Raw genomic sequence first — 26,260 nt, forward strand, 5'->3', positions numbered from 1 at the left:
AGTGTAAGAGCCTGGGCTCAGTTGTCAGCAGTGTGAATCAGATCAAGTATTTATCTTGCAAATTTATAATTACTTCAGTGTGATAAAGTATGAGAAGTCTGTCTATGTTCATTGCAAGATCCAATCAAAATCAGCAGAGTATGTGGTCACAAATTTTTTTTACAGCGGAGTCCCTGCAGGAATATCTTTGAAGCCAAAGCATCCAATAACTCCATCAATACAATTTTACTGCTCGTAATCGCATAACCTCACCAAGAGATTTTGTTTTGTGTATTTTATGTTCAATATAGGTATTTGTTGTGCCTGAAAATGAATAAATAAATGAAATGAATGAAGAGACAAACATCGCCAATGAGTTGATGCAAGGCGAGGTGGAAGAGAGAGACTGAGCAGTCCACCTGGGGCAACTTTTACAACTTCTAATGACAATGACACCTTTAACTTGCTTCCCCCCCCCAGGATGCTGTGTCAAACAATTTGCAGCGACATGTCCTGTTTTATGGTAGTAATAACATTGCTTCTCTGACTTGGTGGAGCACCTTTAGGTTTATATAGCTTGGAGTATCTACTGGTCATAACTGCTTGTTGTTTCTTAGCTTACTTTGACTGGATGTTGCAGTGAACAAAGAGTTCAAACAAGAAAATCTTTAAAGCTAAAAAAAACAAACCCCAATAAATCAACCAATATCATTTACCATGAATGTTACAGCCAGTCTTGCATTTTGAGAGATATTAATATGTGAATCTTAGACTACTTTTTATTATATGCTCTAATAAACTGCCCAATATTTTAATTTAGTCATATTTTATAAACACAAACCCCAGTTTCCCACCTAAAATAAAAAAAAAAACCACTTTCATCAGTAGTTAGTTTGCATTTATTCACACAAAACATAATACATTTCTTCAATAAGGCAACACAATACTGTATATACATACAATGACTCATATGTATACCATGTTTTAAATTTATGTTACTTTGTCATTCTTTACTGTCACTACCAAGTGTAAATAAATAGTTTAGCAAGTCATGTAAAAGAGAGCCAGATGCAAAAACCTCAAAGTCAAACTGTACATCCAACGCAATGCTCCTTTACTTCCTGTAATATGTTGTCGTTGCCAACCTGTTTGAGCTGATTTCTGAACACAGCTTAATGGTCCATTTACTTTCTGAAATAAAAAAAGTGTACGGAAGCCCAGAGAGCTCAAAATACTGCAACTTACTTTGGAGCAACTTTAGAAAATATTCATCAAATATTCAAATCTGACAGATTTAGCAAAAATAATAAAAATGATAGCAATTACTCATGCATTAGGATACACAGAGGCCGCTGCAAATACAATGAAAATCTTTTTAGGGATCATTAAATATTGATGAGCATACCGTAGCTTGTTGCTTTTGAAGGTGAAAGATGATGTTAGTGTCATTTAAGTTGTGTCACAGTTTCATATTCTGTTTATATCCAGGTTTCTGCATTTATTCTGACGGCATTTCAGCAGGTGGTTGTTTTCTCACATTGATAAATGCTGAAAAATCTTTTAGTAGTTTGCCTGCGTTCTTGCGTTTTCATTAGTTGCCTCGAATTGAACTCTTTGGCTCACCGTAACACTAACCAGCGAAATCAACCCGTTAATCCTTCAGCATCGGTCAAAAAACAACAAACAAAAAACAACAAGAAAAAATCTCAAATGTAAACCTCTTCACAAGCTGACATCATAAGAAGTTGCTGGAGTTGGTGTCCTAAATTATGTGATGTGTTTTCAGTGTGACGTGAGCATGCTGAATGTACCCCACCCACTGACGTGAAGTGAAAATGCCACTGTTAGTTCCCATTCTCTTCAAGACTGACAAAATCGTACGATCAGTTACAAAAATATAATTCTACTCTGCATTAACAAATGACACAAGTAATTAGTTCTGGTTCAGAAGACAAAGTTTTGAACCAGAAACTATGTGGAAATTAGAAAATGACATCAAGCAACAATACTGTAATTATTACCACTGTGTACAAAGCACACACAATGCCGCACACTTCACTATGATATATGAGCAGTACTAGATGCCGCTCTGTTTTAGTCTCCTTCTGTGCACTTGATTGTGTTTTATGTCCTCTTGTTTTTCCTGCTTGCCTTTGCACTGCTTGATAAAAAGTTGGAAATCAAAGCTCCAAATGCTGATTAATTCATGACTTATATGTTCACACTTTTTTAACACTCTGTAGGATGAACTTTCCAAATAAAGTTCTTAATAACTGTATGTATTTACTGCATTAACAGTAAATCAATAAGCTATTTATAATAAATTATAATGGAGCTGTAGCTGATTTAAGTCAGTATGCAAGTGTTGACTAAAGTCTTTGTCACCAACTAGGAAACTGAAAACATTTTAGCAACACAGTATAACATAAGTGTTAGCCTAGATAATCCGATAGTTTCAACATAATACACACTAAATGTAAACAGTAATTGGAGGATTTATAATCCACTTTGTACAATACTGTTTGAAAGTCTTAGAGCACTCGTTTTTTTATATTGCAATATGGGAAAGAAGTGATTTAAAACCTGTGCAAACATACATGGAAATTCATCATGTAAGGCAAAAACAGGGTTTGTACAATTCTAACAAGCTTTAAAGTCAATATTTGGTATGATCACCTTTATTCTTTTACACTGTATGAAATCTCTTAGAAATTCTTACTGGTAATTTCTTTAAGTACGCTTCAGTAATAGTTCTCCAGGCTTCATGAAGGTAATTCAAAGTTCTGGTTGGATGTTGGCTGGTTTTTGTTTCATTATCTTTCACAATGATCCCACAGGGCTTTAATAATGCTGAGGTCCAGACTCTGGGTAGGCCAATCCATGACTGATAGTGTTTCACAGGGTTTTTTCCATTAAAGTTTTTTCCATCAAAGCTTTTACTGCATTGGCAGTGTGTTTGGGATCAATGTAATAATGAAAAATGAGTCAAATCAGGTACTTTCCAGATGGTACTGCATGGTGGATCAAAATCTGACGGTACTTTTCTCCACTCATGCTTCAGAATTTTTGGATAAGATCCCCAACACTTCACCCATACTCACTGTTGTGTCTTTGTTCTGACCTCAACCATATATAGTGACAAATATTTGAACCACCACTGATTTTCAGTCCAGTTCTTTGATAATTTGGCATGCCTCAACCTTTTCTCAGCTGCCGTTAAGTTGCTATTGAGGCTTCAGTGAACAGTAGATGGATCAATAGATGTGTGCGGTCTTTGCAGGACAAATTTTTTTAATCTTTATTTCTTACGGGCATGAGTTTCACACATTGTTGATCTGCTGTAGACAGTTTTGGGGTTTTTTTAGGCCTGCCCCTGCTGTTATCCAGTGTCCTTTTAAGAGCGCACACTGTACCATGCTGAAATATGCCAATTTTGGGGGCGAATAGCTTTTTGAGGATAAACATGTTTTTGATTTTTTTTGTTAAGCTGTCTGTTATATGTAGACACAATACTGGTTTATCCCTTGAGTTAGGACTTAGTTAATGTTTATGAGTAAATTATTCAAAAGTTGGTGTTAAGTGGCTTCACAAACAACAAGAAAACATTAATTTGAAAATGCTCACATGCAAGAACTGGACTGAAAATTAACAAAAAGACAAAGATAGAAAGGATGGAGAACTATTGCTCAAGACCACTTTAAAAATGACTAGCAAGTCTGGGTCCATATAAAGAAGTGAGGGATGGCTCAAGACTTTTGCACAGTATTGTAACTATTAACATATGTGGACATGAAATAGTATTAGAAGTGTGTTATATTGTGTCTATAAATAATTATTTGCTTATACAACACTTATGAACTCTTCATATGAGCAGATATATAAGCATATCTTAGTGTGTTGTAGTGTTTCATTATCAACATATGAGCGTATGATAAGGCAATGCAGTGACTATGATTGAAAAAAAGTTCACATGATTTATGTCTTTTAATTGTGTTTGATGTCAGGGCTTTGACCCCGACTTTAACAAGCAGCGTGACCTTAAATATAGAGATTTTGCCCTCAGTCTCTCAACATACAAAAACACACACAGACTTAAAAAATCTGCACACACAGACACACACTTACAGACACCTACATTTGGCAAGAAACACTTAAACAATTTCATTAATCCTTTATATGGTAGAGTACGTTCACACTGCGTAACAGGCCTATGAAAAGAGTGTAGTGGTGTGAAGAAAGAAGCAGCATCAATGCTACTCAGTTAACTGAAGCCACAACAGATATACGACTGTGTCATCATGTGTGGAGCTGAAATGGCTGGTTGAATAATTAATCACCCGACACCCTTAAGAAAAAGAAAATGCTTAAATGCAAATATTCCAACTTCCCAAATGTAACCACACGTCAGTTTTCTGGTCTTTTATAATAACATTTTTTAAATTTAGTTACACCTCACCATCTCTTTTCTATATTATCATTTGGACTCTGGAAAGCTATAATTCCTACTGATAAACGTTTTGTCCCATGTATGACAAACAAAACAAAGTGAATAAGGGAACATCGTTACACATTACCTGCTTCTGCTCTATACATCTTACATCTCAAGCTTTCTCACATGTCTAATCCTTTTTAAATTAATCCATTGCATATGAGATATATTAATATTAATAAGACCACGATGAGGAGCACGGTATGGAAGTGATTACACTGTACTGTACATCTGTACACATGGAGTAGCAGGCAGTATCGGAGTGAACACAGTATTTAAAACTGGCTACTTCGTTCTTAGTTGCCGTGGAAACGGCAAGTGTCTCATGCTTCAAGTTGGACTAAAATGTAAACATTCATTTGTAGATTTTGATCTTTTCATCTGTGTTCATGTCCACCTTTATATGGCAAACAACAAGAAGAGAAAATCTGCAGTCTGCTTGAAACGCTCCGACAGATGAGATTCTCTCATTTCATCTCTTTCAGCTCTTCCGGGAGAACATTTCTCTACCAAACCCTGACTTCTGACCTCTCTATCAGGCGATAAAACATATCTTTCCTATCCAGCGTCACAAACAAGTAAAAGCCTCCAAGGTTCTGAAATGTTTAAAAAAAAAAAAAAAAAAAATCAGCCTTTTCCACATATTCGCTAAATTCATCAAAAAATTGAGCATATTCGTCCTTGACAAACACATGCATGCATTGCAAACACGCACACACGCACGCACACACACATCTCAGCTGTAGTTGTAGGTGAAGTTATATGAGCTAGGCTCCTTTGGCACAGGAGGCGGCGCTTCCGGGATCGTGATGTTCTCAAGGTCGAGGAGGCGGAGCTTCATCTCCATGCTGATGAGAGTATCTAGGTCACTGCGTGTCAGGTCACTGCCCATCTCTCTGCCCAGCAGCGCACACAGCCCATCAGTCCAGATACAATACTGCACATATGGACACACAGAAACATGAAGGTGAAACACAGCCAAGTCTATATGAGGGAAAACATCCAAGGAGAGTTTTTTGGTTTTTTATATTAGCTGATTTCTGACAGCAGCTTTTAGACTTTTAGCTGAAAGTTATACAACGAACACCCGGACCAGCCTCTTACGCTACTTTTGAAATATTTTTTTTGTTTTACAATAATTAAAAAAACCTGCATTAACACCCATTTTATCACATTTTAAAGTCAATATAGACAATGTATTAGCAAACAGCTGACAGTTTACATAAGTGGCAAACACCGAACAACTTGGACTTCATTTGGAAGTGTTTCCATCCACCTGGCAAAAGTAAGTGCAATATTAACTCACATTCTGCTTTACACCAATTGCCAAGGGAAATATCTGGCTCTTTAGCTGCTGTGTTCACCAGCTGGTTGCTAACTTTATCTGTCTGCCGTTTAGTGCTGGGAAGGTAACATACAGCAAATCTGTCAGAGCTTATTCAGCTGCCTGCTGTCGCTGGAAATGAGGATGATGAGAGCTGTGAGACTAAGGCAAATCAGTAGATTTGCTGACTGTAAAACAAAGTAAAGAAGTTAATGATGCTAAAGTGTTCCACAAGGATGTGCAATTCAGGGGGAATTAAAGCTAATTCTTTCCAAGCCCGCCACACAAACAACCAGGTTTTAATAATAGAAATACTAATCAGTGCGGATTTAAGTTTTCACATGTGCCAAACAAAAGGAAGAACAGCTGTCGTGTTATCGTGCACATATGAGCTTACCTCGTATTTGTTGGGTGCAACAAAATTAAGTGTTTCATCGGGATCATAGAGGACAGAGAAGGCCAACTCCAGCACCTCCTGAGGGAATCAGCAGGTCAAACAGAGTTTCTACACCGAGCGGCAGCACAGAATTAAAGGGCAGCTATGAGACTAGAATGGCAATTAAAAAGAAAGAAAATGACACTACCTTGTTCTGTTTTAGAGCACTTTTCTCCTTCATATGAGGGCAGTCCTTCCCTGTCACCACAGACTTAATATCAGAGACGGGGACTGGGGAAAAACAGAAGAAACAAACACATAATCATATTCACCTATTAAGGTCAGCCTTGTGACGGACGCGGCGTGCTCCGCTGGTGACAGTGTCATTGTCTGTGTTATGACAGACTTATTATCAGGCAGATGGAACCACTATAGTGTCTTACTCTTGTCACTGAGTAGCTCAAAAGGCACTTCACCCTGAGGTGACTCATCCAAGTCCCCGTAGTGCAGCACTTTGTGATTCAGAGAGAGTCTGCAGAACCAAAACTTTTCTAGATAAAAGAAGGGGACAAGGTGCATAGTTTACAATCAGCGCTCATTCATAAGAGCAAAGCGATTGCTCTGATGCTGTACTGTACCTTGCCTTCGACGGTTGCCCAGTTTACGGAAGCAGCTTCCCTCGCACAGCCGGTTGAGTCGCTGTTGCTTGATGAGCTCTAAGATCTCGGGCTGAATTCTCTCCCGCAACTCACTGCAGCACAAAAACGCAAAGAACACAGTTCGGATATGATTTAAAACTCCTCAAATTCTAGCGACCACAGCCGAGTACACAAGCATCGTGGGAAAGTCCATGTTTTCGTGGGCCCAGTGGCACCTACTGTGACAAACATGGGTTTTAGGACAGAGAATGACTTAAGATTGGACAGTCAGAGCAGTGCAGCTATATGGGTCATGGGTCACTCTAAAACAGTGATCCATGCCTTTATCACAGCTCTGTCTTTGTACATTGGTGAGTGCTCCTTGTCTCGTTTCAAGCTGGTGCAACTGCTGAATTTTAACTGGAACACGGAAGAGTCAGCACATTACTCCTCTTTTATCTTCACTGCTCTGAGTTCATTTTAAAATGAAGCCTGTGCCTCCTTATTGAAGTTCAATAAGGAAGATCTGTAATCACTCATCTGCCTGCTTTCCTGGGTGTTCAGCTGCTAGTCTGTTCTTCATATCACTACCATTTTCCCACGCTATCAATCTCAATACAGACACCATTACTGCAGTCCAATCCTCTTCTTGCCGGGTCTTTCAGCCAATCAGCTTCCACTCTGTGCGTGGAGGTGTAGAGGGAACAAGCCTTTTGCAGGTGCAGCTTTCAAATTGTGGAGTTCGTTGCCACTACACATTGGACCGGCCTCTTCACTGGCCATTTTCAAATTTGCTCCTAAGACGCACCTCCTCTGCTTGGCTTCGAGCCAATTTTTTTCTCCATTTATTAAATATTTTATTATAATGTATTTTTATTCTTATGTTTAGCACTTCAGACAGTGGTTGCTGTTTTTAAAGTGCTTTATAAACAGAGTTGGCTTGTCCACCAGATAAAGACGAAAGAGATGCCTCTTCTGGGAAACACTATGCGAGTGAGGTTTACCTCCAGCACCCGCCTATTCTTGACCTTCATTTTGTCATCAGCAGCAACAATGTAAAGCTTCATGGTCATATCTTTAATGCTATCATGTTGACATGTGTCCTAAAATCTCCAAACATGTACACACAACCCAAAGAACTCAAAACTGCCTTCGCCCTGACTTTGCAGTAACGCCAAGTGCAGCAGGTGTTTCTAGGATCAGACACCACAACAGTCTGACAGACTTGCGAAGCAAAGGGGGAAAAAAAATTACAGCCACATTCTCAAGGCAGGTAATGAGAAAGAAAAGTAGTGTGGACACAAACTGACATGATGGGTGGAGACTGGAAATCATCCTGGCTCATTCGTTCTGACTGCCGCAGACGCAGAATCTCTGAATAGTTGAGGCCTCGCAGCTTAGTCTTCAGCTGGTCTATGGACGACGGTTTCATGGCCAGAGCTCTGGTGATCTGCTCACGGACCACTTGCATCACCTGGTGAGGGTTTAACCAAACATACACACAAAAGACGAGTAAGAAAAGATGACATACTCTCCCGAATGCTAACATGGGTACAGTACACAGTAGAGTAGTAACACTGGCTTTTAATGAACCCTCATTCCCCAGGGAAGAAGCTAAAACTGCTGACTCAAATATGTTTAAAAGGTATTAATATTTAAAGCACTCTATACACAAAACAGCTTTGTGTATCCCTGTTCATTTCATTAAATGTCTTTCGAGGTAGTAACTGTCATGCATTATTTAATAAACCGAAAACCTTTCAACTGTTTGCTCCAGTGAGCTGCTCGGTCACACATTACAGAACACAGCAGCTACAGTTTTGTGTGTCAGTGTTACGCCTGATGTTCCTCACAGTGATACCTGTCAAACACAGTCCGCTCTGGATGGATGGTGTATTTGGTAATGATGAGCACCTACTGTACTCAACATCACTGCACTTGGTATGACATTTGAGTGCTCGTGTTTACAATCGTACCGTCTCGTTAAATCATCATTTTAGTTAGGTTATGTCAGCGTGGTGACTTTTCCATAATTAGCACTTAATTATTTCAGATTACCACTTGAAAATTAGCTAATGAAGGAAAGTACAGCCGTGGCTCATAGACAGGTCTATGTTTTACAAACATTTTTTGCCGACATATTGTACAAAGTAAAATTCTTGACCTAATGATGGAGAGAGAAAAAACTAAGTTAAGGAACTGCCAAAATGATTCGCCAACAGAGAGGAATTCATGTGTTCTTCTGAAAAAAGAGAAAGTCGTGGGGATCACCAAAGTCATGAATATTCACTGTTTGGGTGAATCTGATTACAAAAATCAAAGCACACATTCCTGAACAATTTCTGTTTTTGAGGCAAACCAAGTAGTTAGCATCCACACCAACCACATGGATGAGAGCAGCATCAGCAGCCGAGTCCTGTGATCGACTGGTGGCGTGTACGAAAATGACCTGCTCCGACACTTTCCCATCTACCTCTACTGCTACTATCAAATAAAGACAAAACACAAACAGACATTCTGCTTCTTCTTTATTTCCCTCCATTGCTGAGTATTTCTAGCTTGAATGCAGTGCACCAGCACTTTGAAGTGACATTGTTCAAAACACAAACTCACTCAGTAGGGTTGACAACCAACACAATATTAATTATATTATATAACAAGACTGTGGTCAAGCTACTATGTTTTTATTATTGTAGAGAGCGATACAAAAAACACATTAATATTCTTATCTACCAACTTAATGTATTTGAATACGTATGACTGAATTAATCCAGTATTGTAACTTGAAGCTGTGTCGTGTAGAGCAGTGTCGGGTAACAGTGCAGAGTCCAAGGTGCATGATTACAGGTGAGGACGAGAGAGTGTGGAGTTACTCTACTTCAAAGAAAGTTTTACCATGAAAATAATCAGCCTAAAGGGACTGGAAATAGATCAGATTTCTCCCATATTAGTTTGCCTTCATTTTCACATGATCAGATCAAATGATCGGCACGGTGATATCTTAAAGACTTTACAATAACATATTAGCCAAAAGAAAGCACTCTAGTCTCAGAGCTCAGATTTACTTGTGTTTCTTTGAGTTTCTAGCAGTAGAATAGGAAATACAAATAGAAGGGGAGGCAGAGCCTCAGGAGTCACACACTCTCTCTACTCCACAACACAGATAAATAAAGTTAAATTTACGTAAATATAATTAAACATGTATTTTAAACTAAACCCAGAGAATTCCATTTCAATTATTCCCAGGAACTTCAAACAATCTGACTATATTATCTGTGTTTAGTTTAATTACACACAATTAACTATACTAATAGTTCACAGAGTTTGAAAAGGTAGTATTTGGGGTTTGTAATGGCTGTCATATAAGTGGCTCTACGAAAAGGCTTGCACCATTGCACCATCCATCTATAAACCAATCAATCAATCACATGGTCTAACATGTGGCAGTATGGTTTATACTATTTCAAATGATATAAAAGGTTGTCTAGGGTGGAAATGTTGACATGTAAATGTGTTGTGTATGTTAATATCTGACCTTGTTGAAGTCCTCAGCTGTGGCTCTCATCTCCTTCCAAGTTTTATTAAGCAGCTGGATGCAGACACAGAAAAACTCCTCCCATGCCCGGTCATGGGTGAAGAACATGGGATGATAATCGTTGCAGCCCTCATTAGCTACACAGAAGAAAAGATTTCTAAATGAAAAACATGAAGCATGAGGGAGACACACTTCTTCCATATCACACCATTTTGCAATAGAGGAGCAAGTTCAATATCAAATTTAACAAAAATGTAAAAAAAACATTAAGGGATAGAGTGACACTGAAATACAACAGCAACATATGCAAAGCTGCTTACGCAGTTCTCCAACTTGGAGTATCTCACACAGCATTCGAGTAAGTTCGATGGCGCAGCGACCAAAAGGACACTCGTGTTTATCTTCTCGGCTGCTGTTCTCCAGAACAATCTGTCATGAGTAGGGAAACGTGTTAACGTGTTGTGGAAGACTTTGGTGGCTCTGTAAACTCGGCAAAGTCATGCATGAGACCAGCACTGACCCTGATGTACGTGTCCTGGTGAACTTTGGCTAGATACAGCATGTTGTCCAGAGCCAGCATCCCTGGTGGCGTCTGGGTAAAGTCCATAGCTGGGTTCACGTGGTTCTGCATTTTAAATAGAGATAATGTGAGTGAAGAGACAGAAAGAATTGCACCAAACTGGGTCGATTTCAACCTCCAGATCATTCCAGAAGAAACTGAAATCTCTAGCGGAGACTCACAGTGAAGCCCAGCATCTTGTAATCCTTGGTGTACATGGCCTTTCTTTTCTCTGTGCCAGTGGGGTCGTTTTCTCCATCGAAGGCAATTCTGCGTAGCTCAAAAATGATGTCTCTCTGAGCCTGTGAGAGAAAAAATAACATGTTTGGAGCATATTAGCATAAACAGGAACACACAGCTGCAAAGGAATGAAATGAAAAAGGCAAAAAGGCTAAGTCAATCGGCAGAGAGTGAATGGCTGTAAACAAGCAGTGGAAAAAAATACAGGAAAACTTTAATTTTCTGGTCCACTTGTTACACTTAAAGCAGCTCTGACAGTGCACACGTCACTGGTAGAAGGGTGTCTCTAATTACACTTGTTCAGGATCCTGCTGTTTCCATTCAGCTGAACATGTTGCTTCTTTAAACATGCTCCAGACGATCAGATTACTTTACATTCAAATCACACAAACCACTGCATAGCAACATGGAAATGAGCACAAAATTCATTATTCCACTTTTTTACCTGGTCATTGGGATCCATTTTTGTCATCATCCGTTCTTCCAAAAGGTTAAAAGTCAACACCTGCAGCACATATAACTGATGTGCCATTTCTGCTTTGATTGGTCGATTTCCTCTGATGACGTGCTGGAAAGGAGGAGCAGAGGGATTTTAGCTGAGCCTTTATGATGGCTGCAAATTTGTAAACAAGCAGCATATCATATGAAGCAGAACAAACCAAAGCTACTGATGGAATATAACAAAAATGAATTGTATTATTTTTCTAATTAGAAGCAAGATAAGCACCATGATTACAATTTGTCTGAAATAACAATAAAAAATGAAATAGCACAGACATTTATCTAGTGGATAACCAGGTCACACTAACAGTGCATGAAAGAGCACAATGGTGGAGCTGCTCTAGGACATTTCCTTATTCCAGGAGGCTTGAGTGCAGCACTTCCTAACTTGCAGCCATTTGCAGCCAGTTCAACCAGGCGCTTTCAGACAAATGCCAAAAGGAATCATTTTCAGAGGAGATTTTGTTCCACTTCATAGACTTGGCCCCATATCACATTTGCTGGTTCTGTGTCACAGCCCTGCAAGTGAGTAAAGCTTTCCAGTTTCCAAATTGTGACCAGCTCTTTGTTCAAGGGTCGAAACAATCACCAAACGCCAACACTGTAAAGTCTCAAAGGAGGATGAAAGCAAGTATTGTGTATCACCAAGGTTTTCGGGAGTTTTATTGGAAATAGTTCCTGACACTTTCAATGGGAATTGTTTAAAGTACTTGGAAAGCTTAACAGCCATGAAATGAAAGCTCTGCTACGTTTTAGTGTCTGAGTTTCAGACTTGATACTCACATTGAGGATGATGGAGCGCAGGTGTTTCTGAGCCAAAGAGCTTGCCATTTCCTGAGGGTAAAGACAGACATTACTCCACAAAAATCAATTTAGGAAAGATGATTTACTACAAACTAGAATCGCACCCAATGATAATTTTACTGACATCGACCTATGGATAAATGAGAAATAATCTAAAGCTAGATTTTGATCTATGCTTTAAACCATTTGCCTTCGCACCTTCTGTAAAATATCTCACAGTCGGTGACAAGTCTGTCTGCTGGTGCAGCAAGCTATGGTTCTGGCTTAATTTGAGGGTTTATGCAGCGGCTTTCCATGACACAGAAAGGATCAGACAGTGAAAGAGAGGTGGAAAAGATGATATGAGCTAAAGAGGGATGTGTACTCACGGTGAGGTGCTGCTCCAGCGGGTTAGTATACTCCTCCTACAGGTTCAGAGTGGGAGGAGTAGTGTGGGTGTAACAGTAATGGAAATAAAACGTGCACGCACATGGACCATGAGATACATCACCGTCACAGCATGCAACGAAATAAGAACATGAAACAGCATCAAATAAAAATCAGCAGTCACACATCACCTAATGCACCAGACGTAAAGTACGTTTATAAACCATCACCCACAGCAGGATTTATCAACCCACTGAGTAGCAGGATGATGCTTAGAACTACCGTTAAACATGCAAATCACTGAGGCTTACTGGCTGCTCTCATGTGTGTACTGTAAACATGTTAGTCTCTTCTGATTCCTCCCTGCCTCTCTTCTTTTATAAGAAAAAAGAAAAACATCGAAAACTGATGCGGAGAGATCTATATATCTAAAAGCTGAGGTGCTACTTTATGCGTATTTGCTAAATGAGGTGAAAACTGGCATTTAGACGGTAATTACTGTAATGCCACAGCGCGAGCTAAACACAGGATGCATTTCTGCTGTTTCTCTAAGTATAATCACTTCGCCCTCCAGTGGTCAACAACAGCAACTGGAGATAAATGAACATTAAAAGCCCTTTGCATACCGTTTCCTGTTACGGCAAAAACAAAACTGGTGCACTTCACAGTAAATTAAGGAAAATACTTTATCTTGAGATTAAATATAATTGAGTGTACACTTGAATTTTTTAGAACTTTAAAGCTGAATGAGGACTGAGGATTTTAGCACCTTTGCATTTGGGAAATTATAAACCAGGTGTTGCAAATCTGCAGCTGCACAGCCTTAGTAACAATTAAAATCACTAAATCTAAAAATAACTAAAAATGTAATATTAAAAAATGTAAGGTGTCATGTTTTGCTGTTGAAAAATCCTTTAAAAAATGTAAACAGATATAGTCGATTTGTGTAAATGGAGGGTTTGTACTAACAGAGGACAGCAACAAGTAATATTTTTTTTAGTTTTATCTAAATTCTTTGGCTTAGTTAAAACATTTTAATTGAGAGTTGTAACTCAGGAAGTAAAGCAAGTTGTTTAACTAATTGGAAGGCCTGAGGTGTGATCCCCAGCTCCTCTAGTATGCATCTCAAAGTACCCCAAATTGCCCAATTGAGTGTGTGACTGTTAGGTTAAGATCATGAATGCGTTTGTGAGACTGCCTGTAGTTAGAAAGTGTTTTGCTCAAACCGAGTAGAAAACGTCTACATACTGTAAGTACTACTACATTTATTATAGGACATTATTTCAAGAAATGTTGTGTTTTCTATGTTACAATACAATTTCTGGCATAAACTGCAAATCAAAGTTTACATGGAGAACAATAATTTAGAAAAGCACACAACTGCATGTAAGGTGTATTAAACAAGGTTAAACTCTGAAGCATGCTGGAGTTAGGAGAGAGAGGACGGATGGCGGTGACAGGTGGGACAGAAACACTTCCATCTTCGGTATTTGTACATTTATCTGAACAACAAAAATACTCGAGATTCAATTTGTTTTTGTTCGAATCTCCTTGAATCAACTTAAAAACTGAAAATAGAAATAGAAATGCAATGTAATGTGATGTGATATATTACACATGAATAACATTGGGAACAGTCCTTAAATGGAAAGAAGCTGCTTTCTTAAAACTCATTGTTTTCTGTTTTCTGCCTTCTTTTTCTAAAAGACGCAAACAACCATCAGTCGCTTGCAGATGGGTGGCCAGTTAACCTCACTGAGCTGCTCTGGAAAAACTACAGCAAAACAAATGTACAAACTTCAAAGGAAAGTATCTGGAGTGAGACTGTCATTGCAGCGATGGCTGAATCCACAGCGTGACAGCTGGCAGACAGACGTCTGTTCGTGAAATTAGCTTTAATTGGTCTACTGGTGCGCACATTAGAAACCACGGTGAGCCACTGTCATGAGGTCTCTGACACCACAAATGTTATGAATCAATGTCTATTATGTAGACATATGTTTCTTTAGGATGAAATATGAAGATTTAATATTAGTATATCAGTTAGGTCTGTTAGGTCGGTCCTTGTCTCTGTGCTGTTAGTGCAGTGCACCGACCTGCCGTCTGTCCTCTGGTGCCTTCAGGAAGAGAGCATTGATGAGAGCGATGGCGTACGTCTGGATCTCCTGGTTTGACCTGAAGGAATATCCAGCAGCGCAACAACCAGTTAGAAGTAGCATGCTCTGCAAATCTCCACACAGGAACAAAACTACAGGCTAACTGCATAAAAAAATAGTCTAATTACCATTAAAACAAACACCTGGGATGGGTGCAGGATTTTTAGAAGCGTCTTCTTTGCACCAGTCTTTAGTTTTGCTATGTGACATTTTTCTAAACTTTGGCTTTACTCCAATAAAAAGACCAAAACCAACTTTGAGTTTATCGTAACAGAAAATGCTTTTTGATCTTATACCTAATATTATTAGTGAGGCATGTGGATATGTACATAGGAGGGATAATGGATATACTGGACAAAGTATGATGACTATGGAGCTGCCAGGCAGGAGGAAAAGAGAAAGAGCACAGAGAAGATTCATGAAAGAAGTGAAGGAGGACATGCAGAGGGTTGGTGTGAGAGAGGAGGATGAGACAGGGGTGACATGGAGGCAGATGATGCGCCCCCTAAAGGCAGTATCCAAAAGAAGAAGATTCATTTTCATTATTTCATAGGGCTCCACTGTTGTTCATAACACAAAATGTATCATCATTATAACTAGCACAGAGATTTGATTTGATTTTGCGAGTGACTCATATGTAGTCGTGCTGCTGTGAAAACTCACCAGAGCAGGCATGTCAAACTCATTTTACATCGTGGGCCACATACAGCCCACTTTGATCCTAAATGGGCCAGAACAGTGAAATTCCCCATCCTGTCAGTGAAAATACGTTTATCTACACATTTAATCCCTGAGATATATGTAAGAAACAGAATTAAGCCCAAGTGTTTGGGGTTAAATTGTGAGAACAGTAATAATGGCCATGGAGCAGGTTTTTATCAGTAGGAAAAGCTGTAAAACATATGAAAATCTATGCTCTCTTTGCCTTCTTCTTAAGTGAAAGGTCTGCATCGGGACAATTCTGGGCCCCGGGCCTTATGTTTGACACTTGTACACTTGAGCAAACAGAGCAAATTAACTACTTAATGTCACCACTAACATTCACACCAGGCATTCCTTCATCTGATTATAACGAAACTGGCAGCCTGATACATGCAGTAAAAGTAGTTTCCATCACCACTATGCGTCAGGTTCTTGGTTAGGAGTTCTTTGAGTTTTGGTTAGTTTGGTTGGTTCATGGTGTTTTCAGCATTACTTACTGCGTGATTCTTCAGCTGTTTTCCTTCCTCTGTGTTCCCTGACCCCCTCCCCCAATTAGTCACCCTGCCCACCCTGTGTATTCAGGTTGTATGCTTTCTCCATGTCCTGTGTTCGACCCCCTTTTGGGGGGTTTTGTGTCCTCCTAACTTGTTGGTTTTGATCTTTTCATGGGAGTTCTCAGCAACAACAAAAATCTTATAACAGCAATGCTGTTTGATTGGAATCGCCTGTGCACCCATACCCATCCACATAAACAGAAACAAAACTCACAGCAACTTTTTCTATCCAGTCACCCCACACTCCTATACCCTCCACTTTCCCCCATTTCAGAGCGCAGGAAGCCCCTGTGCGTGTGTGTGTGCTCACACTTGCAAGTGCCCGATGAGCTGTCCCACGGTGATCTCCTGTGCCACCCGATGGTAGAGGCTATGGCTGTTCAGAACCATGCTCTCGAGGATGGCCAAGGAGCGCTGCAGGATGGACACGTCCACCATCGGCTGGTTGACGTAGCCCGCAATCTAAGTGAGCACAGAGAAAACCCGTTAACACAGAGAAACAAATTTTGTTTCTTTGTTTCATTTCTTGGTTTATTTGGTGCATTTGGATAAAAATTTAGTAGAATATTTTTATCCAGTACAAAGACAACAAAATCAAGAGTTCTGCAAAATTCTCCCAAGTGGCTGCCAAGGCTTGGATGAAGTTTTCCAGAGAAAACTATTTACATAAACACAGAATGAGCTCCAAATTATGTGAGTAGTTGCTCAGCAACAGTACCCACACATTTCCGGCATTTGTGTAGAAAAAGAGGTCAAAGAAAGAAGAACTTGAAGTTTAGTTTTGTTTTCTTAAAGTGGAAAGTTGTACAGTGGTGTTTCACTGAAATGAAAAATGTGTCCTATGAATTGTTCTTTTGTTGGAAGAAGTACCTGCTTGATGAAGGACAATGAGATAAGGTCCCAGGACACAATGCCATGATCCATTAGTTCGAGGAAGGCAGTGAGAGTGAAGGCCAACATTTCACCAAAGCTGAAGGGAATGAAGTACAGTCAGGGCAGGCCTTTCAGATCACACGTTAACATTTAGATTAACTTTACAGAAATCCTGATACGAGGGCAGACTTTAAAAAGCCAAAACTTATCTTTTTGACTAAGTGGCTTTATTTGACCTCCACAAGTAATCCAACTGTAGTATATAAATAAAATCACTAAATGAATGTGAACTGAGCTTAAAAGTGCAAGTAGTGGATTTAGAGGGAAGCAGCAAAAGTAAAGGAAACTGATGTTCTTTAAAAATTGCTAATAGCCTTAGCAGTTTACAGCACTGCCATTAAGCAATGCCAAGCTTTGCAAATTCAACAAAGATGATACAACACACAGTCAGATGCACCTATGGTATCAATTTCAAAATCTTACATCACCTCCTTCACAAGTATCAAGTAGTATAAGCTTTTCAGAAAACCTGACCTCTGACCTTAAGAACAAGGTCACCAATGGTATCAGTTTGAATGGCTGAGGGGTAAAGAAACTCACTGAGTGCCGCTCTCCACAAGACGAGCCAGCGTCCCAATGCCTTCCATGTTGATGAACTCTGCAGCAAAGGTTGGATCTGCAGAGAGCTTGGCGAGCTCCTTCAGAGCCTCGAGGCGAGCATCGATGCCATGGGACTGGATCCTCTCCAGGAGCTGGCGAGCAGCACGAGCCTGTCAGAGACAAACACGATCAATCAGTGTCATGATACCTTCATCACCTTGTCCAGGTCACTGAATTTACTGTAAACATATATGGAGAAACTTATAGCCCATGTGGAATAATACATTTTAATAATTTTCTATTAGCTACAATAGCAAATGTTAATGTGATCTTTTATGAGACCAGTGTCTTATAAACTGCAAGATATATACACTAACCTTTTTTTTTTTAGGTACACCTTGCTTTTATTATATAACTAAAGATCAGCGGTTTCTGAAATACTCAAAACAGGCCTGTCGAGCACCAACAACCACGCCTCATCCAAAGTCACTTAAATCATTTTTCTTCCCCATGCTGATGCTTCATTTGAACTTCAGCAGGTCATCTTCACCATGTCTACATGTGTGAATACACAGAGTTGCTGCCACGTGATTGGCTGATTTAATGTTTGTAGTAATGGCTATTATTGTTAACAGTGAGTGCACCTTATAAGACATGCAAAACATAAGCATTTAATATATTTTTGTATTTATTTTGTCACACAAGAGAGCGCTTCTCCAGCAAATGTATAGCTATGGCACTTTCAATGCCACATTTTTCACTTACAGGAGAAATTGCTAATCGAAGAATGGTCCCATTCTTGATGTCGCCACGACTCTGAAAGGATTACAACAGAGTTCAGTATCAATTCATAAAGTCCTCATCTCAAGGTTAGGAAGAAAACAATGAAGCTCACCTGCTCAGTGATATAAAGCTGAGGACCATCAGCATAACGCAGGGCAAACTGCTCTGAGCCAGACAAAGACCAGCTGGAGACAAAAGCAGAGAGAAAATGTTTGCTAAAGAATTAATATCCAATATCAGTTTTGAATACTAGGAAAATAAAGAAGAAAATTAGTAGAACACACTGTAGAAATGTAATGCAATGCAGCATACTCTGGTATGCATGAACAAAAGGTTGCTCGAAGTCAGATTGTTGCCTTCAGCAGTTGTATTTACACGAGCAGCAAACACGAGAGGCTGTGGAGGAGAATCACTCAGTGGGTGTTTACAGTAAAGTGCAAAGAATTTTCTGTTTCAGATGGTAAAAGGAGGCAGTGGGTAGATGGAGCCAGGCTAAGAGCTGGATGGGTGGGATAGAATCTGTAATAGCCATCACTTAGGTGCAAAAAAGTCCAAACACAACAATGGGGGTTAGAAAGAGGTGAGTCGGGTTATGTGTGGTGTTACAGCACTAAGTGTGGTCATCATAAGCATTTTCTCATGTTTAGCTTTTCCACATAGACTTTCATGACGCAGATCTAAGAGAATGACATGTCTCATCTTTTTTCTGGGCTTTCACTGCTTCTTACAGTTTAGTTAGTTAACTAATGTGCTCCTTAGATCTTCCATTTGATTGAGCTATCTGTAATAAAGCTTTCAGTATTATAATTACATTCTACTAATCACCAAAGTCTAGTTCATTATAGCTACCACTTTAGAAACTAAATAAATCTCAAATATTTTAAGTAATCCTGCAGAACATACCTTTGGAAACAATTAAAACATACAGGAGTAATACTTACCCATCACATACTTCCCGAATTATTGAGGACAAAGGTCTTTTCTGCAAAGAGGGGAAAGAAACTTACAGACTTGAAAAATTCAACATTAAAGGACTTAAAGGAATCATGAATCATCACTCCTCACATGGCACTATCTATCAAATCTGCCAGTTGGGGTACTTTCGTATTTTGCATACATGAAATTTTCACATTAAAGCCGCACATAATTTCCTCCCCTTTGTTATTCCCCTTCCTGTTATGCGCTTCGTTTATTCTTCACTCAACTCTTTACAGCCCACGCATGTTTATACACCTCTCTGCATTTAATCATTAGTTATTATAAATCTCTGGCTCTCTTCCAGTGTGTCTTTTGGCCCGTCTTCCTCCCCTCACCTCCCAACCACTCATGACACATGGCCACCCCTCCACGAGCCCAGTTCTGCTGGAAGTTTCTTCCTGTTAAAAATGAGTTTTTCCTTCCCACTATTGCCAAGTGCTTTCTCATAGGGAGTCATCTGATTGTTGGGATTCTCTCTCTGTTCCTGTAGGGTTTTTACATTATAACATAAAGAGCCTTGAGGCGACCCGTTGTTGTGGCACTACATAAATAAAACTGAACTGAATTGAATGATTCACTGTAATAGCTAGAGGAAGATAAGTTCTTAGAGGCATTGTGAGGATTTATGTCATTTGTCGTACTCATGCATACCTGGTCCATCTCTATTAGCTGAGCATTGGCACCAGGCCATTCAATAGCCACCTTCACGATGTCAGATGGGGGAGGCATGGCCGTGTTTTTGTTAGCACCCTGTAGAAAAAAAAGGAAAATAAATAACACCAGTCATTCAGAGACTTTCTGAACCACTACATTTAAATGTTACTCTTCAAATAAATGATGATTAAAAATACAAAGAACTGCCTTACTGAGCTATGTGGCTCAAGAGTCAGACAATGAGAATATTAGTATGAATCTAGGGTTGTACATCACCTAACTGATAACTGTTGAAAGCGTCAGTCGCTGTCACAGCTCTGCTGCATAAACCTCTGTGTCAGCTCCCCTGTGAACATAGAAAAACACAGCCTGGTCATGCAGACCCAAAAGCTCAATTCGCTCAGTTGCTGCATTTTCTCTTCAGTGAACTGAATCTGTCAGAGAACAGATCAATAAGCATGACTGTTTCACAAAACCACCCACACAAACACACACACACAGTCACATAAATATCTCGGCTGGGTCAAGCTTTCTGCCAGCTGAGTCTGGTCTGCTGAATTATGTTGCCCTTGACATATCTGCATATTATTTGCAAAGCATAACCTAATTACCTTCATTTCCAGCTCGCTCTGCACCCTCTATGCAAAAACATTATTACACCGGTAAATTATTACAGTTTAGTTATTACTGAAAACGTCTCTTTTATTTCCTTTTCACATTTTGTATTTTGGCAATGAAGAAGTAAAGATAAATAGAGCTTGTACGGATCCAAAAACTGTGTGGAAAATGGTTATTAATTGGAACAATATGGGCTGTTACCTTCTGGCCATCTGCTCCGTTTGAACTCAAATTCCTTTATAACGCTCACTCTCGTGTAGCCTAATTCAGTTTTTATAACTGTTCTGACTTTTATTTGCACTCTTGTTTAGTCAGGCCTCACCTTTAACACCTAATTTCAGCAGAACACCAACGCTTATTAAACATATTTTTCACGATCTGCAACAGAAAAAGCTTGACGATACAAAAGCAGGAAGAGCACAGCAGGGACCGGTCTTTGGCAACACACCGATATCCCCCTCTGCTCAGACACGAGGCGAGCAGGAAAAGCCGTCTGATTGGGAGACAGCTGTAAAGAAAAGAAACACTGCTGTTTCCCAAATGGCTCTTTGCATTCAGGGTGCTTTCAGGATACAAAGCGCTTTGTAAAGCTCAGCTACTCATTTGCGAAGTAAAGCACTGCCCTACTGTTACACGGGAGACAAACCTTTGTGAAACGAACTGAACCAACAACTGTATTCCCTAGAGATTTACCAGCATAGTGATATTTCCAGCACAGTCTTTCTGAAGAGTTTGAATGTTTGTTCTATAAATACATTTGCCTGCCATTTTATATGATCAGTGGATGTGATGTCTGACACCGTGCTCCTTTGATCAGTCACGAAATAAAGCAGTTTGTTCTTGAGTTTAAGTTCATTCTTTAGAGAATGCAGCCTGAGCTGTCAGTATATCATTGCACCGCAGATGCCAGTTTCTCCTGATCAAAGTTGGGATAAAGATTTAAGCTCTTGTACTTTAAATAATTAGCATGCACAAATCCTTTCATCTTTGGACCAGGGGATCACTCAACTGTGATAGTGTCAGAACACAGCTTAACAGACTGATGCACAGCATTAACATTTACATCACGTAAACAAGTTATCAGTGGAGTCTGAAAATACCACTGAGTGAATTATGCCTAAAATAAATATTGATTATGATGAAGAAAGAGGAAAAATTAATAATACATGACAGAATACTGGTTTTGCAGACTGTCCATTATATAATCTCTGATCTCTAATATCTGCTAAAAGGCCTGTTCTCTTACAAAGAAAATATAGTAAAAACATTTTCCACATGTTCTTGTACTGATGTACAGCACTAGAGTTGGACCAGTAATCTGGCATACCGGGCATTTTCCTGGTGGGCCGACGCACTTTTGGGATGCGCCGACAACAATCCATTTGTTCATTTTTATTACTGACACTGGATCTCCCAGTCAAATCTCTTAACACGACCAGCTCTTCCCCTACTGTCGCTGTGTGCTCACGCAGCTTGTAGAAAAAGTTTTGTGTGGAAGAAGTGGCGATGGTGGAGCTGAGGGAAGACAATAAAAAGAAACTAATAATAGATACAGCAAATTAACTGCTGCTAGCACCAGCTGTGGAGAAGTGAGGAAGAGACAAGGAAAATTCAATTAACGTGGTAAGAAAATACATAGAGGGACATATTTAGAAAGGGAGAGACTCAAGGATTCGGGTAAAATGACCATGAGCCACTACTAATAGCTAAAGCGTAGCTTTTAATTATTGTCACATGCTGCAATACGACTGCTTCAATATCCATAATCAAACTTATGCCATCGGCCAGGGATGATTTTTTGTCCCAGTCCAGCCTCCAGCCCTATTCAGCAATGACATGTGGCTAAATATCTGCACAAACAAAAAGTATCTGTTACTATAAACCAGGGGTCTCAAACTTGTGGCCCGCATATTGACGTTATCTATGACCACATCTCAAAAGTGCTCTATTGGACTGAGACTGTGGAGGCCATTTGAGTAAAGTGGGCTCATTCTCATGTTCAAGAAACCGGTTTCTTGAACTGCTTCTAGTTTATCCTGCTTGAAGCAGTCATCAGTATGTGGATACACTGTGGTGATAAAGTGATGGACATGGTCACCAACAATTCTCAAGTAGGCAAAAAATATCTCCCATTCTATCACACCAGCTTGAACTGTTGATACACAGCAGGATGGATCCCGGCTTTCATGTTGTTTATGCCATTTCTGACCCTACGACCTGAATGTTGCAACAGAAATTATCAGACCAGACAATGTTTTCCCATCTTCAATTGTTCAATTTTCGTGTGAATTGTAGCGTTAGTTTTCTGTCCTTAGCTGACTGAAGGGGCACTCAGTGTGGTCTTCTGCTGCCAGAACCCATCTGCTTGAAAGTTTGACATGTTGTGTTGCCGTTCAAAGACATTATTCTGCATCTTTACTGTACTTTTAACGAGTTGTAAGTAAGTTACTATTACCTTCCTATCAGCTCAAAACAGTCTGGCCATTCTCCTCTCACATCTAAACTTAATAAAGCATTTTTACCCAGAGAGCTGCCATTCTCTGTAAGCTGCCAGAGATTTTTGTGTAGGACAATTCCAGTATATCAGCAGTTTCTGAGCATTGTTGGTATCATATGGGCTGTCTGACACCAACAATGCTCAAAGTTGTTCACATTTCTTCCCCATTCTCATCCTTGGTTTGAACTTCAGCAGCTCATCTTGACCATGTATACATGTCTAACTGCATGGAGATGCTGCAATGTGATTGGCCAATTAGATATTTATGTTAATAAACAGCTAGGTCAAAAACTGAAACCACAGCCAGTGATGAAACACAACAGAAACATGAGCAATAATGGTTAGTAAAAGAGTCATTTATCATTTTGTAAAAGTAAAATGAGTAATATTTGTTCTTATTTGCTTGTTCCCTGAAAGACAAAGATAACTGTAAATAACCAACTGATATCAGGCATATTTCAGGATACATTTCTGTAAATGTAAGAAGTTACAATGCATTTTTTCAGCCAGAATTTAAAATCAGGTATCCCTTGTGCTTTTCTTACTAAACATATCCAATTATATTCTGTAGACAAGGTTTGTGTTTTTAGTAAATAATCTCCATTGGTGGACAATTGTTATTAATAAGCTCTCTATGGATAGTCTATAGATCTGCGTAACTTAGTCATTCAAGCGAACCAGAGGTGCACTAGAGGTAGGCAGCTTGGTCCAAAAAGTATCAATACCAACACTGGTATTGGTATTGAATTAATAATAGCACAATAGCATCAATACTTTGTTTTTAACCTCTATGTTCAGTATTTTGCCCGCTGAACTGTGTTAAATACATTATTTTGGGGATATTATAAAATATGTCACGGTTTTTGTGTCGAATGTCACATCTATTTTATTTATAGCCCATAGGACATTTAGACATCAGAAGTTGAACCAAAGTCCTTTAGAAACAGACACGTTTACATCACAGGTCCTCATAAAAAATGAAGTGTGTTTTATTTTTTTAACTAATTATTGCAGAAAGTAAAAATCACAGTGGTGATTAAAATGTGCTCAGAATTTGCAAACTGATGGTGATTCACCTCATAAGTGATGACACGTTGCTCTTCCCTACATAAGCTGCATTTCTAAGTTAAAAGTATCGGTATCGGCAGTACTGGCACTGTATTTACTTGTGATCGATACCCTTTACTTTATCCCACAGGACTATGCAGTGACTACACCTGTGTTTCTCCTTCCTCGACATTTCAAAATACCTGCTGGTTTTGTCCATTTCTGGTGACTGTGCACAGAGCAGACATACTGATGAAAAGCGATGGGAACTATTTTCTTTCCACTTTCTGCGGGCCTGTCATCTGGCTGGTGTGACTGGATTCGCGGCTGCCGCGCGCACTGGGAGCTTTTTATTTGGCTGCACGCGCTGTGGTGGTAGCTTAGCAACTACTGCTAAGAAGCTCAAGCCTGAAAAGAAACCCAACAGTGTGGTCGGAGCCTAAATTCAAAAGACTCCCAACTTTTTGTATCCCCCCGGCGCCACCAGCTACTTCTCACCGCGACCCGGATGTTTCTGACGCCATTTTACTGTGGTTTTAAATGTGGTTCGGGGCTCCCATCCAGGCCGGTGGGCATTAAAAAACGGGTTCACACATGAAAAACTGAGAAGCGCCTAACTTTGATGACAGCTAGTTGCCTACTTGATCGTGCGCAGTGGCGCCCCTTCTGGTTATACGATAGCTGCTGTCTCGGGAAAAAAAACAGCCTTGGTAATTTTTCTTAAAAAAACAAAAACAAAAAACAATTAAGGCAAATTTATCTTCTGGTAGCCCAGAGTGCGATAACAGTCATCCTCTGGCAATTGAGAAGGCTGATGTCTTCTTAGCAGCTCATTCTCAGCCATCATTAATATAACCATCCACGCTTGTTTAATCAGAAACTTAAACTTAAAATGTTTAAAGCGTAATTGTTGGTGATCGATTAGTCAGGATCAGAGCTGTGGTTAACAGAAGCCCACCGACTGGTGCATTGAAAGGCTGCATTTGCAACCTTGTGATGTTTAGCGTAATCAATCACAACTCATGATCGTGTCGTTTCTTTAATTAAACAGCAGCTAACGTCTCTTGCTGTTCTCTGCCTCAGATTAATAGCAAACTTACTCGCTATTACAGTGAGCACCACCGTTATTCCTCAGAAGGCGGCTAGTGTTATTCAATCATCCAGCCCAGCCTGTCCCCGTCTCCTCCTCCATTGCAGTCAGGATACAGCCCGTCACCCGAGCAGAAGATGCTCACCGGCTTCGCCGGAGGGTTTTAACGAGGGGTACTTATCTGCTAATGTCATACTTGGTGCTACTCACCCCGTGTCCTGGCCATCGATGGTGCTCTCGGTATCTCCCTCTGTCCCCAGTGAAATCCTCGTGAAAAGGAGACGCGGTTCCACGCCTTGTAGGCGGGACACCATGTCACCGTCTGCAAATGAGGCAGGCTCCTCATCATTTGTGCACTCTCTATCTGGCGTCTCACTTTAACCCTTACATACTGTTCATATTTCACTGTGTGGTCCGGATAGCTACCGAATGGTTAATTACAGATCAATTTAGAAAAGGATAAATGGTCTGGCTTTAATAAATACATTATAAATCTTTAATAGTAGTTTCAGAGAGCGGGGAGAATGTTTTAAAACCTAAAAGATCCAATTATTCTTGGAGAAGACCATCTGTTTTTACACAACGTCATGCCCTGTTTTACCCAAGACACGGAAAAAAACAGCCATAATGATTTAAATGGATTTCATTAAAAGTGAAAATAGGAGGAACTTTCTGGAATTGTTGGGATATTTACTTTAAACAAGTACTACAATCTTTAAATGCCATCCTCACTGCTATATCATCAAATCATTTTTTTAATTCAACATTAACCAACACAAAACATAAAAAAAAGATGCTTATTGCAAACTCAGTAGCAGTGGTAAGAAAGTGGCAGGATTTGCACATTTCATCACTCACTGAAGGCACCTCAGATGCTTTAACAATCTTATGACCTCA

The 26,260-nt window shown here is 39.7% G+C and overlaps 1 protein-coding gene across 8 annotated transcripts; it reads right to left on the reverse strand.

The window, feature by feature from the left end:
* Window positions 1-855: 855 nt before the first annotated feature.
* Window positions 856-25,666, reverse strand: LOC146574220 (engulfment and cell motility protein 2). 8 transcript variants are annotated; one of them, XM_085273683.1, is made up of 24 exons: window positions 25,574-25,640; window positions 22,057-22,244; window positions 20,388-20,457; window positions 20,109-20,207; window positions 19,421-19,461; window positions 18,592-18,664; window positions 18,462-18,512; window positions 17,697-17,866; window positions 17,094-17,193; window positions 16,534-16,685; window positions 14,908-14,986; window positions 12,814-12,849; window positions 12,425-12,475; window positions 11,586-11,708; window positions 11,083-11,202; window positions 10,862-10,966; window positions 10,662-10,770; window positions 10,342-10,478; window positions 8,117-8,280; window positions 6,807-6,919; window positions 6,612-6,719; window positions 6,377-6,459; window positions 6,190-6,267; window positions 856-5,405 (listed from the first exon to the last, which is right to left on the reverse strand). In XM_085273683.1, the coding sequence occupies exons 4-24, from the start codon at window positions 20,184-20,186 to the stop codon at window positions 5,205-5,207; spliced, it is 2,172 nt and encodes a 723-aa protein (XP_085129809.1). In that variant the 5' UTR covers window positions 20,187-20,207; window positions 20,388-20,457; window positions 22,057-22,244; window positions 25,574-25,640; the 3' UTR covers window positions 856-5,204. The 8 variants fall into 8 exon arrangements, with proteins under 8 accessions (XP_085129809.1, XP_085129810.1, XP_085129812.1 ...); XM_085273684.1 differs by lacking the exon at window positions 22,057-22,244 and having other exon boundaries at window positions 20,393-20,457; window positions 25,574-25,666; XM_085273686.1 differs by lacking the exon at window positions 22,057-22,244 and having other exon boundaries at window positions 16,540-16,685; window positions 25,574-25,665.
* Between the last annotated feature and the right edge of the window lie 594 nt (window positions 25,667-26,260).

Source organism: Mchenga conophoros, linkage group LG5 (genome assembly GCF_057382185.1).
Source record: "Mchenga conophoros isolate Kocher_MC1m ecotype Shallow Benthic linkage group LG5, M_conophoros_male_GT1.1, whole genome shotgun sequence".
Lineage (NCBI taxonomy): Eukaryota > Metazoa > Chordata > Actinopteri > Cichliformes > Cichlidae > Mchenga > Mchenga conophoros.